The sequence below is a fragment of the Lissotriton helveticus genome, chromosome 8 (assembly GCF_964261635.1).
Source record: "Lissotriton helveticus chromosome 8, aLisHel1.1, whole genome shotgun sequence".
In the NCBI taxonomy this organism is placed as follows: Eukaryota; Metazoa; Chordata; class Amphibia; order Caudata; family Salamandridae; genus Lissotriton; species Lissotriton helveticus.
This window is the reverse complement of record NC_136069.1, coordinates 1,649,707,843-1,649,723,912: the sequence shown is the minus strand read 5'-3', so window position 1 is coordinate 1,649,723,912 and position 16,070 is coordinate 1,649,707,843. Positions and strand designations below refer to the sequence as shown.

General features: G+C 42.7%; 1 protein-coding gene across 1 annotated transcript; it reads right to left on the bottom strand.

The window, feature by feature from the left end:
- Window positions 1-4,493: 4,493 nt before the first annotated feature.
- Window positions 4,494-5,435, bottom strand: LOC144774062 (olfactory receptor 56A4-like). The gene has a single exon (XM_078659092.1). It carries the CDS (start codon window positions 5,433-5,435, stop codon window positions 4,494-4,496), a length of 942 nt encoding a protein of 313 aa, XP_078515218.1.
- Between the last annotated feature and the right edge of the window lie 10,635 nt (window positions 5,436-16,070).

Sequence of the window (16,070 nt, the reverse complement as noted above, 5' to 3'; positions counted from 1 at the left end):
GCTGGAGGCCCTGGCCTCTGCCTTAGATCCCCATTTGCATGGCAGGTGTAAAGATGAACATATAGCACCTGGTCATGATGCGGTGGCCTGCTCGGCATTGTTTGTTGTTCCACACAACGAAATGCTCAAAACAGGGTTTTGTTATGCAGAAGTAAAAAAAAAACCAAAAAAAAACCAGGGCACACTAGAACATGGCTTTCTATTGGAATTCCCAAGGGCATATTATCAAGACCATTATCGCCGCTTTAGCAGCATTTTTCTGCCGCTAAAGCAGCGATAATTTTAATGCAGTTTCTTGATAATATGCCCCTTAGAGTGATAGTAAATCTCCCATAAATAATGTGGGGCTCCCATCACTGTGCCCCTCGAGGCCTGGGGTGGGTGTGTCACTCCAGTCTAGACCCCACAGTCAGGGTGTTCTTTCTAACTCACATAGTCATCAACCGATCAGGAAACCTCACTTTTTTCTAAAAATAATAATACAAATAAAAAAAAGGCAATTGAAGGAAACAGGAGTGGTTGCAGTACCGTAGATGCATCTGAGGGGCTTTTTGATGTTTATAGTCCTTTTGGCATCATTTGATGCCAAGGGACAAGAGAGGATCCTCAAAATGATAGCGATGGAATTAGGTATAAAGGGCTGAATCTTTAGTTCATACACCACCAGACTATGGTAAAAATAAAAGACTTATTTTTATACAAAGAGTTCACATTATGCATGTGATCCAGCAAGGGACAGTCCTTTCAGTTGTTTTTCAATATCTATCTAGAATGAGTCCCAGCACCATTACGGAAATGAAACCTAACTGTACCCCACATTGACTGTGGAGCACTACTTAACTAATCATGATGATGACTAGATATACAAAATAGGATGCCTTGCTCTATTATTTGGTTAAAAACTGCTAAAGCATCTCTTCAATTCCCTGTCCTCCACCCACCTAAATATTCAAAAACGTACTTTGTGGACATTTATTTATTCCTTGAATTTAAATGATTTAGGACAAGATACACCTTTGCGTTTGCAAATTTTAAATTGGTCGCAAATGGCTTTGATGTACGAAAGCCATTTGCAATTGGTTTATTCACTAAAAAATCACAAGAGATAGATGTAGCTAGATATACAATTATGTGATTTGCGATTTCCTAATTGGGACTTTTTGTGTCTCGCAATTAGGTCATCGCGAAACTGACTGTACGTATGAGTTGTGGCCATATTTTGCGGCTTGCGATTTATTAACTTCTTCATTTTAGTAATCACATTTTCTGATTATCAAAATTGTGATCCCAGTTGCTAATTGCAAACATGACCGCAAATACAGAAACGCACTTCCTGTGTCTCAAGTATAAACTAACCCTGGGCAAAGCACTACGCTACGCTCGCGTAATGTGCGAAGTTTGCGCCACTTCGCACTACGCGAATTGCATGTAGCACAGTGCAAACTCATGTAGCATAGTGCAGCAGTCATTTTTTGCTTGCTCGCAGTCCTCAAGGTCAAGTTGGCGACCGCGAGCGAGCAAAATGACCTTCCGGCGAGACTTTTTCCAAGTTCGCAATCAGCAACATCAAGTTGCCGATCGGGAGCGTGGAAAATGAACCTCCTGGCGAGATTCTCAGCACGGGGAGGTCAGGTTTCTCATTGCGAGTGGTCAAGTATGCTCATGACTGCTCACGATGAGAAACTACCAGTCCGCATTGAGAAAGCTGCTGCTCGAGTAAAAATCTACTCAAGCGGCAGAAAACGATCGCTTGCACTGTGCAAGATGCCATGTGCAATGATTGCACAGTGCGGACAAGCATCCAGCACTGTGCAATCATTGCAAACATGCAACTACGCAGTTCGCGTAGTGCTACGCATAGCTTGCGTAGTGCGGAGTGCACTTTGTATAGCTACACATAGGGCTACTTCGCGAACTACGCCCAGGGTTAAATAAACTCAGAACCATGATGGTTTTCATTGTAATCTTGGAAAGCAGTGAGAGAGGAGGTGGTGCATAGCTTGCAGTGCAATTAGGGAATAGGAGCAGCATGCCACAGCGATCTACTACAGTAATGGCAAGCCAAGAAGCAGAGAAGGAGTCAGAGCGGCAAAAAAGAACTTGATATACTAACAGTGCTGCAACAACCATGACCTCCAATTTGGAAGATCTTTCAGATGACTGTCTTGGAGGCACAGAAAAAAGAAATATGGCAGGAGATGCAGCTAAAAAATAAATGCTGTTGGAGTAACATAGCCCCCGATTGATGAACCTAGGACGAAGTACCATTAGCAAGACCCAGGTAGTGCGATTCACACATAGAACAGGTCCACAAAAAGGATGGTCAAAAGCAAAAAATCCCAGAGGTCTTAATGGGTGGAACCCATTTCACTACACAGAATATTTAGAAACTAAGGGCATCATTATGATGCTGGATGGGGGACAGCCCGACAGGAAGACAGCGGTCCGACCGCCCAATTACAAATTGACCAGTGTTGGTCGGAATGTGCTTTTTTTCTACTGCGGTTTGTGCTGCAGCCCAGTAATAGGGGTGCAGCACAAGCCGTGGTAGAAAAAAACACTTGTGCAAATCCATGCACCATTTGTAAGGCACCTTGTGGTGCCTGGTACAGGGTGCATGGATATGACCTGTGCCCCTAGGGCCACAGGGGATGGGGTCCTATTTGGGGCCACCAAAGTCTGTTTCCGTCTGCCTTTTGTTGGCAGTTGAGCCGCCATGAAAAGGAAGTCAGAAAAGGACTGCAGAATCCCTGTGGTGCTGCCGGCGCAGGCACCACCGCAGTGTTAGAGATATGATTCTGACTATCCTAGATCCTGTGGGAGGCGGCAGTTTTTCCCCCGACCTCTGTGATCAGACAGCCATCATCGTAATGCGGATGTCAGACTGATGGCGTGTATGTTGGAAGGACTTCCACCAATGCCATGTTGGAGGCAATCCCACCGACATCGTAATCAGGCCCTAATGGACTATAAACCACACCTTTACCATGCACTGCTTATGTTTTCATATATTACATGACTGGCCTTGGCCTTTTCAGCAGAGACAAAATAAACTGCTATACTGCAGTACTGTCAGTCACTGGTTTATCCTTCATGATGCTGTGATAGAGGTATGAATCAATAATGGAGCTGCCTGGGCACAGTACTGCTACCTCTTGTGGGAAGGTTCACCACAATGCAGCTTAAGCAGCAAGCAGAAGATGGCTAGTGCAGGGCCTTTTAGCAGTAACAAAATAAGGTTAATTATTGGGAAAGCAGCAATGACTAGTTTACCCTTTACACTGCTGTGTGTGTGTGTGTGAAAGGGATTGTAAAGGGGGTCAGCCAATAGCAGCATAGCCTGGACAGAATCTCCCTTAACATTCTGAAAGCTTTTACCACCTCACCACATGTGTTGCTCTCTGTGAGATTGTATTTACTTATGCAGCAACACTATAAACTGCCCTAGTTCTGTACCAACATTGCAGGTTTGTCCTTTAGACTGCTCCTAATTATGCTCTAGGTTTTAGGTGGCTTCAGCCAATAGTTGTGGAAAGGGGCTACTGCAGACATCCCACTTCTGCGAAACTATAATGCACTGCATGTTTAATCTCTAAGAAGGCATCTTTTTCCTGTATGTGACCCGGCCCTACCACCAGCACTGGGTGGTGCTGGCAGCCAAGGGCTTGTGCTTCATGCTGCTCCGGCTGGTGTTTAAAGCTGCATCAGCCAATATCAACGTAGTCAATGTGCAATGCCCCAGTACCCGCTTGGTGGAATCTGAAGGTACAGAACCTTCTATGCAATTTACTCAGCAAAGACAAGATGCTGATAGAAGAATGGGAGAAGGATTCCTATGCTCTATTTACTATTTCAGAAGTATTCAAGTTGCAGCTGTCCCAGCCTAACTCCTCCCTGCATATGAGGTATTTCCTTTTCGGAGTCTGCCCAGAACGAAAACGACTCCTAGTGCGCATTACATCAATATACTACAACATACACTTGGATTATGCACTGAAACCATAGAGTTCTCTATGAGAAGTAGTTGCCTGCCTTTGGTTGGGGACACACCTCAATTTACATGAACCTTGGTAGATCTGAAAGGGGCAGGTACACAGGCGATAACAACCACAAACACTTATCCAAATGGGAAAAGGCAGTGACTGCAATTTAATTGTCATTTAAGGGAGAATAATACATTAGTGTACATTTCTGCAAAAGAAACAACTAAAGATTGAAAGTATTCAGCTAAATGCCACACACATCAACCATGGGATATCCAACACAGATTATAAGAAGCTTAGAACAGTTTACTAGCAAGATTTAATCAGTCTAAATAGATCTCTATTTCTTCAATTCCAGGATTGCCAAAAATAAAGATGTTAGTTCATCAGTGGAAGGAATATGGACGAGTACTGACAGGCTCCCCAGATGCCTGACTTCAAAGCTGCAGTTATATTAATTTGGAAATCAAGTTCAAAGCACCTGAATGCCCCTTGTTACCTACTGGGTTGTCAACATGTATTAAAAAGCTTTTTTATGCCATTGTTAATTTCCTTTGTTCTGACTCCATAAACTATAGGGTTCAAGGCTGGTGGCACAATCAGGTGCAGGACGTTGAGCAAAATAGTGACATCTGGAGGAACATTGTTTCCTGGTCTATATGTTATGGCAAGAACTAGAAGAGTGGAATAAAAAAAAAGAATTAAAATCAAGTGAGAGGTGCAGGTGCTGAAGGCCTTCAGTGAGGACCCTTTTGAGCGAATCTTCATCACTGCGCAAAGGATCAGGCAGTAGGACAGTGCGATCAACAGCAAGTCTAGAACAAGAATAAACCCAACTGTGACCAGTTGATGAATGTGATGCAGTTTTGTGTTATCGCATGCTAGTGAAGAGACGGCTAAATTTGCACAGAAGCTGTGCGCAATAACATTGTTGGAACAGAAGTGTAAGCGTGCGAAAAAGAAGGGCATGGGGACAAACAAGCTCACAGGCCTTATGAAGACCAACACAACAGCTTTGACCACAAATCTCTCAGTGATGACTGAAGAGTAGCTCAATGGGTGGCAGATTGCATAGTAGCGGTCAAACGCCATGACCAGGAAGGTACCCGACTCTAATCCAAGAAAGCAATGAACAAAAAACATCTGAGTGAAGCATGCTGCATGGCTGATGGCCCGATCATTAAACCAAAGAAGCCACAGGAGCTTTGGAGTGGTCAGCAAACTCAGAACAAGGTCCACCAAGGCAAGCATGCCGAGAAGGTAGTACATAGGCTCATGGAGGCACTGCTCTCTGTATATTGTGGCTAGGAGGGTGGGATTTGCTGCTGTGGCTAAAACAAAGAGGATAGCCAATGGGATGGAGAGCCAGTGCTGCCATTGTTGGAATCCTGGAAAACCTAATAGAATGAATTCTGATTCTGGGTTATAACTTTGGTTGATATCTGAAAGCATTGATGTTCAGAATTGTGGCTCTTAGATCTCTGAAAGTAAAGAGAAAATAGAAGCAGGTCAGCAAAGCATTATCAGGCTAATATTGGTTGAAAAGAAACCATATAAATTCATTAAAAAAATAGCAAATCATGCACATTAGTATAATCTTAAAATTCCTTCTTTGCTTTTTTTAGTGACATGAAAATGAATAATTAACATCAAGCTATAAAAACGAACATGTCTGCATTTGTGCAACATAAAAGTAATTTACATGTGTAAACCATGAAGCAGCAAGGTTACTCAATCAAATTCATACCATAAATGATAACAGCAAACGTTTCCAAAGATTATCTCTCAGGATCACAGTTTTGCTAATTTCAGAACATCAATAGATAATAAGGAAATTAATTAGTCCTAAATAAAATCATAAATATTTCAAGAATCATTCCAGAACTGAGTAAACCTGTTTGTTAGCCCATTTCTGGCAATACATGCACTTTCAAACAAGCCGCGTTAGGGGGAGCAATGATATTCCTACCACCGAGAACATTAAAAACCATCGTTGTAGGCACATTGTATCACTACATTTCCGCTCTTTTTAAAAATACATCTTTTTTACATAGAGAAATGTGAGTAAGGTGGGGTGTGGTGCACCGTGTCCTGAAGAAGGAGTTGATCTCCGAAACATGTCGACGCACCCATGAGGTGGTGTGCTTAATACCACACAATCACCTCTACCTGCACCCTTTTTAATAGTACCAGCCCTGGGGCTCATTAAAACTTTTTCTGACCTACCCCACGAGCCGGGCACTTTTTAATTATTCACTCACCTAGAATCTCCACCACTCACTCACACATAACCCTCACATGCACCACGCATAGTCATTGAACAAGTGCTCCCGCGTAGTCGTAGGTAGTAGCACGCCGCATTCCGGAGAGGGGTGCGAAGACCCCGATGATGAAGCATGACATCAAGGGCCCTTTTGGTGTGTGAGGGGTATTTTAAAAACACTATGTGCTCCACACCACAGTAGGGAACACATGACCTTTACAGGTGGATTCCTATTGTTTATACATATCTAGTCAGGGAGAACGAATCCACACTTTCTTTCTCTCTCTCCCCTTTTTGTTATTTGCATGGTGTTTAGAATATGCACAGCAAGGCACTGCTTTCCAGTGGCCTGTGTTTATGCTCTGACCCCTAAAATGTGTAGAAATTGGCTAATCCCTGTTTGGCATAGTTAAATTTCATATAAATCCATAGTATATGGTGTAGAAACTGCTGCATGGCTTAGAAAGTTAAATGTCACCTATGTACTGCTGCACTTATTAATGTGACAAGAAAATCATGGATTCAAGCCCACCACCTGTGATGGAACTGTCAGAATAATTAGGCCTGAGCTAAATTCTATTCATGCTGGCGAAATCAAAGAAATTTCGGTATTTTCGCTTTAATCTTTGATGCAATATTACCAATAATAACACAATTATTCCCATTTGCATAATTAAGAGTAATTTGGCGGGAACCAATGCTACCCTGAGAGCACATTCATTGACTACAAGTGGCTGCTCACAATTTATGCAAGGCTGTATTTAGCACTATTTCTTAGCACAAAATGTATACTTGCATCCATATTTCACTAAGCAATGCAAGGAGTGTGTTGGGGTGAAACTTCTACACAAACAGCATGTTAAGTGCTATTTCTTAGTATAAAATGCCTTCTTGCATCCATTATAGATGTAAGGGTGCATTTATTGCTAAGAAAATGGAGCTAAACACCAGAAATATTGTTGTAATCTTCCTTTTACCTGCTGCACTCTCCTTTCAATAGTTTTCTGCCTACATGCTCAACTTGTGATGAGGTCATACAGAATGTTGGAGTGGGTTTGAAGGAGTGGAGTGTCAGTTGATCTGGACGGCTGAGCAGCCAGGAGGCTGCTCCTGGTGGGGCAACTACTGGGGTATTTATAACAACTTAAAGGGCACTTAATGAACTTACCATCTTCCTGTAACTTAAGAATAAATATACTTGATGTAACTACAAGACCCTGACAACGCATCATCTTTCATTACAATACTGGCGACGAGTTGGAGAACCTATACATTGAATGGGCTTGTACATATGAAAATGAAGAAGCACAAACAAAGAAGAAACTGAAACTGAAGAAACATTAGAAAAAGAAGAAGCGCACATAAGAGAAGCAAACTGGCTGTCCACATACCCCACCAGTGACCAAAGACCGGTCAGCCCCAACGTGGATGTGCCAGTGCTTGTTGTACTTGGGTGAGTGTTGATTTTCCACAAACGTGTGATTTAGCTCATAAATTTACTGGACCAAGGTGACTGTTTTCCCTGTGTGTAAGGACAGCCTGCAAACCCTTATCTTCATTAATGTGAGGAAAGCTGTTTTTTGTGTAACAGACAATGAAAGCACAACATCGTTTTTTTTTATGAAAAAAAAAAGAGTTAAACTGCAGCTTATGTTACCGATTTGATAATTACACTCAGCTGATGATCTGCAAATTACTTTTGGCTAAAGAGAGACCTCAAGAGACTTTTAACTACGAGCTAGCGTCTCTTTCTGACCCAGTTGACTCACCATATAACACGCAGCAATTTAATGATAACACGCAGTACCACGATTAAGAGCAACGCAATGATGTTTGAATATTTTAAGGCGTTCAACTGGTAGCAAGTTTTCAACACGTAGCACTCATGTTATGAAGTGTTTGGGCTCAAGAGCGCATTGTCAACACTGGAAAAACAAAGTGAGTACAACATGTAGCGCGAACTACAGCTCGTGACATCTATTTAACAAATGGACTCTCTACGCGCATGAAAGACTTTTCCTTACTTCTACTCACAGTTTAATTCCTGCGCGTTTGCTGCCATTGACGATTCAGTTTTCTTCGTAGACTCACCAGTGACAGTTGGTCTCTGGAGCTCCTTCCAGTTCGCCTGCGTGTTTTGGTTTGATGACGTCGTTGGAATCCTCCGTGGTATTGGTGGAAGTCTCCTTTGACCCCTATGACAGCGTCTGGTTCAGCATCCATGTGAGGTCTATTTTCAATAGAAAGCGACGCCGAACGACGCTGTGGCGGCCATTTTGGGACATTGGGATGAATTCCTTTATTATCCTGAATTTCACGACGTTTCACCTCCAAGTTTGATGCGCAGATACATCGCAGGGGAATGATGCTTACTCTTGCCAACATCTCATTACGTGAAGGCTAACTTTATTTTAGCTGTGGCAAACCTGGTTTTACATACGCAAATCTGGATTTACATGCGCAAATGAGAATTTCATGGTGATTCTACCATCAACCATGAATGGAGTTCTCGTGTTGATGGCGCAATTCTCTAATTACGCTGGATATTACCTGCAACTTTTGGACTATGGATGAATGATTATTGACTGGACTTTCGGGTGAAGTATCGCTCATCTACCTAGACAACGGTGACCACGTTTATTGTTTTAGTTTGTTATGTTAGAATTACCTTGTTTTACATCTGCATATTCACTATTTTGTATTGGGGGCATGTTACTGTGGTTGGTTTATTTGTAACCATGAAGTGTGTTTTGTCGGAATTGTGTTGTTTTGCGGAGGACGTCGCGAATCTTCTCATATTTACAACATTCATTACCTGAGACAACTCACCAAAGCATGAGACTTTCTTATTTTGCTGGTCAATTATAATATTTGTCTCTTGTTTTCTGGAGTGGTGTTGGTGAGTGTGTGTGGTGTTTCTTTGACTCTGTTGGAGTGTCCCTTATACAGATATACGTGAAGTTTTCCCAAATTTAGTTAAAAGTTTTCCTAAATTTAGTTTGGCGTGGATTTTTGTTTTCCTAGGATTTAGTTTCCCGAAATCTATTTGCTTTAGGTCCAAAGAAACCTACCAGATGTTGCCATGGGCATGGCGAATTTCAATAATTTTGTTTTCCTTTGGGTGTTGAAATTCCCCCAAAATTTTGTCTATCTTGGGATTGTTTTTCCCTTATTTTGTTGTCCTTCAGGTGAAGGAGCGTCCTTCGGGTGAAGGAGTGCCCAGGGTGGGTTACTTTTGGGTTGGTGTGGCTCGCTGTTTTTGTTTTGATATACTTTTGGGTTGTTGTTTTGCATTTGCAATTGGCATGGCATGTTTGCTTTGTCTTAGGGTAACCCATGTTACGTTTGCCTTGAGTTCTAAGTACTCATAATTTAACAGTTTTGGTTTTACTGTTACCCAAGAATTTTTATGGGTGTTGGACCTCTCATGTGGCGTTTTAGGTACACCGTGTGGTGTGTTTTGGAAACGCAATTTATAGTTTTTGATTATATCTTTTTGACTTACATTCTTTGTATTTCCTTATTTAATCAGAGAGCTGGGTGTATTATAATTTTTGTTGTACAACCTCTTTCTGCCATATAAGTGTTTTACCATGAGTGCTTTACCATCTTCATCCATTTTTGAGTAAGGGGGTAAGATGTGTAGTATGTTTTACTTCATAGCGTTGGTAGAATGAGATATGTTTTATATCATGCATTTTCTTCCACTTTTAATTATTGTTCTACTACACTACTTCCTTACATTTGTTTGTTATAATTTTCACAGCAATCGGAAGTGGTGTACTTTTTCATTTTACTGCTTCCCTTTGTATTTTAACGTGTATCTAACAGCTTCACACTTTCTGTATGTTCTTTCATATTATGATGAGGGAGATGTGTTGTAATCTTCCTTTTACCTGCTGCACTCTCCTTTCAATAGTTCTCTGCCTACATGCTCAACTTGTGATGAGGTCATACAGAATGTTGGAGTGGGTTTGAAGGAGTGGAGTGTCAGTTGATCTGGACGGCTGAGCAGCCAGGAGGCTGCTCCTGGTGGGGCAACTACTGGGGCATTTATAACAACTTAAAGGGCACTTAATGAACTTACCATCTTCCTGTAACTTAAGAATAAATATACTTGATGTAACTACAAGACCCTGACAACGCATCATCTTTCATTACAATAAATATGTTGAGTGAAAATCCTACCCCAAGAACACATTTAGGGCTTTATTACGATTCTGGCGGTTCATGGACTGCCAGACTTGTGGGGCATGGTGGTAGTCGCCAGGGAACCGCTGTTCCCTGGTGGTGGTGTGGCAGTGTAGAGGCAGTAATATGCTTGGCCAGACCGCAGCAGTCAAGCCAAACATATTACAAGGTTTCACTTCCCCACGGTTTTCATGGCAGTTCCACCGCAATAAAAACCATCGCAGAGAGGAAAGATGGGCCCCTCCCATTGGTTCACATCATGTGGATGCAGACAGGGCAAAACAAGGCCCGCCCCCCTCACTGTGTGCATGCATACCAGTTCCTGCACGGAATGGACTGTAATGTCCATTTCGAACAGGAACAGTTTTTGGTATTCCCATTGTGGTGTCCATTTTGAGGGCACCACCACAGTAACATTAAAAAAAGCTTGTCAGACACAAGAAACACTCATAATCTTGCCAGTCCATGGGTTTGGCAGTGCAGCAGCAGGGCAGTCCCGGTGCCACACCTCTAAACTCAAACTCAGGCTGTTAGGGAGTGTGCTTTTCATATTTTTGCATTTAGCACTATTTCATAGCACAAAATGCATTCTTGCATCCATTTGGGATGCAAGTGGACAATTGTTGCATTGAAAATTGCGATGAATGCATAATTACTCTTCATGCATCATTATTTGCTACACTGAATTAATCGAGTTTACATCAACACCTAAAAATAAACGTTTTTAACAGGTACAAACCTATCTTTTAAATATTAGTAAGTCACCCCTATGTAAGCCTTGTAGCCCACAAGGTAGGGCGCATGGTATTTGAAGGAAGGAAATGTGGAAAATTAATGTTACCATGTCGCTACAGTGAGAAGAAGCAAAACATTTTTTTCACCAAGGCAGGTCTAGCTGTCCTATGTAGAAAATCTGAGTATAAAATAAAATATCTAGGAGGCACCTTTGAAAGACACCAAGAGGCAATTACTTTTTAGCTCAATGCAAGAAGGTTTATTAATAACAATAATTCATTGATATGATGCCAACCAGTCTGGAGCTGGCTTTCTTCTCCTGCAAGGCTGATATATGTTCTTCTTGTGCTACCTTCTTTTCCTCCAGGGTGATGGCTGCCAGTTTGGCCCTCTGCTCCCTTGCTGACTGGTTGTCACTGACAACTATCTGCTGAATTGGCAGCTCAGAGCGGCTCATGATGGCGGACACTGTGTCACTCCCAGCTGTGAAAGGTGCACCAGAAAATCCATTTTAGAGCAGGTCATCCCCTCCCCTTCTTCTTTCTTGGTTTCTTCAATATCTTCACCCACCAGAGGGGATCTGTGTTTGGCTGACCTCTTCCCAAGCCAAGCGGGCCAGGTCATAGTCTACATTCTTGCATCATTCCCATCTTCAGCTTCCATTCTCTTCATAGGCCTTCATTTACACTTCTGTGAGATGAGCCAGGATAGCCAGATCCAATTTCATGTTCCCTTAGACCTAAGGTACAAAGTTTGGACTAACCCATTTTTCATAAACTTAAAAAATGACCCAATAAAAGAACTTATGCCAATTGAAAATCAAAATAGATTTTTGCTGTCTATAAAATTTAATGATTTTTAATGTCAACTTTTAAAACTTGTGGTACTGCTAACCACAGGTTCTGGATCCCACCTCTGAAGATCTATGTCAGAAAGTAGTTTAGTAGTTGTTGTGGAGTTGTGTCCACCACAAGCAATAAAATCACTGTCTTGTTAGGTCCTGTCAAAGGTTTTATTAATTTAATTCTGAGCTCAACCTCTGGTTACTGAGAATTTGGAAGTACCAAAACCTTTAAACAGTTGAGGACTCACAACTCACAACCCACATCAGTTTTGAAAAATGTAATAGACAACATTACTTCAAAATGAAAACAATCCGAGATGGAGAACAGGAGGTATGAATTATGAAAATATTAGTTGATAATAGCACTAAAACCTAACCCTGGACCACGAACACCGCTCTGCTGGTGGAGTTTGCAGATTTTTGCATACTCTGTGTTCCATGGAGAACGCAAAGTCAGAAAAAACATCCGACTCTGCAGCTGAGTGGAGCTCAGCCCTGGACCCTCCCGCATCCTACCACTCGCAATACATTTTTTAAAATAAATATTACTAATAAAGTAAAGCCCACTTAGCTTTATCGTGGTGTCTCCTGGCTGCCCTCCTCGCCGTAATCCCCTGCGTCAGATGTACGTCATGGTAGGACTACGCATGTACAGAGTTTTCAAGAATGGCCACGTATTACATGGACTGCAGTATTGTTATAACCGCTGGTAAGCAGGGTGTTACAGCTATTCACAATGCTGCAAAAAATCATACATACTCATTTTTTCCACTTTTATATTTTTTGCACATTTCTCAGTGCACATTTTTCGAATTCTTCCTGTCCCAGTTACCATTTTTGTTACTATAAGACGATCAACATTTTTTACAACTTTACAAAACCACAACAAACAATAATCAAAAATAAAACAGAGAATCATGATACTGGGAAATAAATGAATGTAATTGGATAATACACTTTTAAACAATAGGAAGAACATGCCCATTTATCTAGACGAGGGTCTAGGCATTTGGTTGATGGCCCTTGGTGACCTTTTTGGATTTTTCCCTGCACATAATTATTGGGCATTCATTTAATTTTCCATACACTGATCACTATGAAGCAGCGGATGTAGGGTGCTATTCGGGTAGCACAGATGAACTGCCACGTGTAGTTGATATGGGCAGTCATGATTAGTAACCAGCTTGTTCACCACATGCTAGTAGGTTGGAGTAATATTGTCCTTTTGTGTTTTGTTTAGTAATGTATAAACCCTGTCCTAAAGAGGCCTAAGAAGAAAAGGCTGAAACGTGGTCATGTTGACACTTCTAAGGAGGAGTTCTTGTAATTAGAATATTCTGTATAATTGTAGGGTGCCACACCAGAATTAGGTCTAATAACCTATTTACCTTAGGTGTATCATCCTGTCTATCTCCAAGTGGTTTACCCTGAAGTGTAAGGGGGACACTAGTAAGAACTATTTTTGTAGGGTTATTGTGGTGTTGCATATATAAAAAAAAATTGTATCTGCAGAACGTTGCGATATATGTGATATATGTCATTGTTGTATGTATTTCATTGATTATGTGCCTCTGCGCATGTGTGTTATAAACATTTTTTGATATATTTCCTAAAAAATATGAATTTTGGAGAGGGTAATTAAATGTGCTGTACTCCTAAATTGTGCTGTATCTTTTCCTTTTATACCAATTTCTTTGTATAAACTACGTCCCTTAACCAGGTATAAGAGGGTGATTTGGGTATTCCCCTGTTGTTTTTGATCATTTATCTAGCTTGAACATTCTTTAAGACAAGTTCATAGTGAGCAGATTGCACAATGCATAATATGTCATAAGACATTGTCAAGGGCTACAAATAAAAAATACTCTTGCAGGACTGTTTTGATGCATTACCATCTAAACACATACCAACGCAATAGTGTAAAAGGACCAAGAGAGCAGCGTAAGGCTGTTGGACCCTCAACGTCAATAGCAGCAACAACAACACCGGGGCAGAGAATCCATTTAGAGGTCCAATCTCAACTTCTTAATTTTGACTCCATAGTCATTTTGCTGCAATGCCGAACGGACCCTGGTTTTCCCGCCTTCAGACCCGTGAAAGGAACCTGCACCTCGCCGGACCCGCTCCGCGGGTCCCGCTTCGTCGTGGTGCCTGAAGCAGCGTCACTGACCCTGGGCTTTTTTGGACCCTACTCTGCCCAATCGTGGGGAGCGCTGAGAGCACCGCAGGGCTGCGAGCGGAGGCACAGGGACAAAACCTCCTAGGAGTCCCTGCGAGACTGCCTGCCCTGCAACACCTGGGCCGCTCTCCCTGGCTGACACGCCCCCCGCCTCGGATTTAAAACACCGGCAGAATCTCCTAATCTGTGGGATCTTACTTGTGCATTTTGCTGCAACGCCGAACGGACCCTGGTTTTCCCGCCTTCAGACCCGTGAAAGGAACCTGCACCTCGCCGGACCCGCTCCGCGGGTCCCGCTTGGTAGTGGTGCCTGAAGCAGCGTCACTGACCCTGGGCTTTTTTGGACCCCACTCTGCCCAATCGTGGGGAGCGCTGAGAGCACAGCAGGGCTGCGAGCGGAGGCACAGGGACTCAACCTCCCAGGAGTCCCTGCGAGACTGCCTGCCCTGCAACACCTGGGCCGCTCTCCCTGGCTGACATGCCCTCCGCCCCCTCTCCCTATAACAACGATCTGCAGTACCGCAGCGCGGGAGCGCCCGGGGCGAAGCCCGGGCAAAGGGCGGGCGGTCTTAGGCCGTCAAAGGACGTGCAAGGACGGGCCGGGCCCATTCTCTTTCGTCGTGGACTCGAGGACTCAAAGTACATTTTTAATTATCCTTGTTATTAGGTATTTATTTAGCTACTTTGGCTAAAGTTTAGATTTATTTCCTTGCCTTATTTATATTTGGATTGTACATATTAACCTCATATGATGTCCCTACGATCAGGGAAGGGTAGGCAGGTAACAGTAAAGACAAGTAGTGTTAGGGCAACTGGAACCCTAGATGACTTCATTATTCGGGCAACGGGGATACTGGAAAAAGAAATTGCCCTCACAGAAAAGCGTCTGTCATTAGATTTAGTCACAGGGAAACGCTCCTCTTTGGGCCGGATTGGCTCTGTGACCACCCCAGAAAAGAGCATAGTCAATGATTTGGAAGCTAGCCCAAATCTTGTAGTGATCCCTGATTCCCAACCAATACCCATGGATGATATAGTGGACTGCTCAATTGAAGATCGTTTAAGTACAGCGGGGGATAGTACCCAACATTGTAATTTGAGCTCCATAGGGCCTATTCCCTTGCAACCCCAAGCTATGGTTCCTGACACAGTAGCCACAAAAACTAGTAAACGTAAAAGAGGGGGGGTCATATTAAGGGAAGTAGAGCTAAGTCAGCAAAGACATCTGCACTCAGAGTTCTTGCTAACTCAGCCAGACAAAGGGGAATCCCCTCTGGGGATGTTGGTCATCCGACTCCTTGCTGCAATAATAATAACAATGAAGACTTATTGGTAAATATTGAGAAGCTGGTAAAAAGCCTCTTGATGCCCAATCTAGAGAGAACACAAATCGTTAATTTAAAACTAGACCAATTAGAGCACTTAATATCAGTTAACACACACTCTCTGGAAACATTTACTAAGAAAAGTAATCCACCTGAGACCTTGGGTAACCGTACTATAACGAAGAAGGGGGCCCAGAAAAATCAAAGTAAAACACCTCAACCCCCTGTACTTGTGCATCCCCAGGGAATCCCTCTGCAAACCGCTTTGACCAAACCCACAATGGCGGCTATTGCGGACTCTCGGCCTAAGACTGTAACAGCTATAGCATCGACATCAAATCCAACTGCATCTACGCCAGCGGCAGCTGCTGGGTCTAAATCAATCCCACCGAGCGGGGTGCCAGTCTCTAGTAAAATAGCCTCCCAAAATAAACAAATCTGTGTAAACATACCCCCTGACTCTGCCCCTTTTATGGCAATTCTGACAGGTGTTCCAGTAGTTGCACCAAACAAACACGAATCAAGTCAGGATCTTGTAAATAAAGTAACA

Excerpts from the sequence above, each read along its gene's own strand:
- LOC144774062 (XM_078659092.1), bottom strand. The coding sequence starts at position 5,435 with ATGCTTTCAGATATCAACCAAAGTTATAACCCAGAATCAGAATTCATT.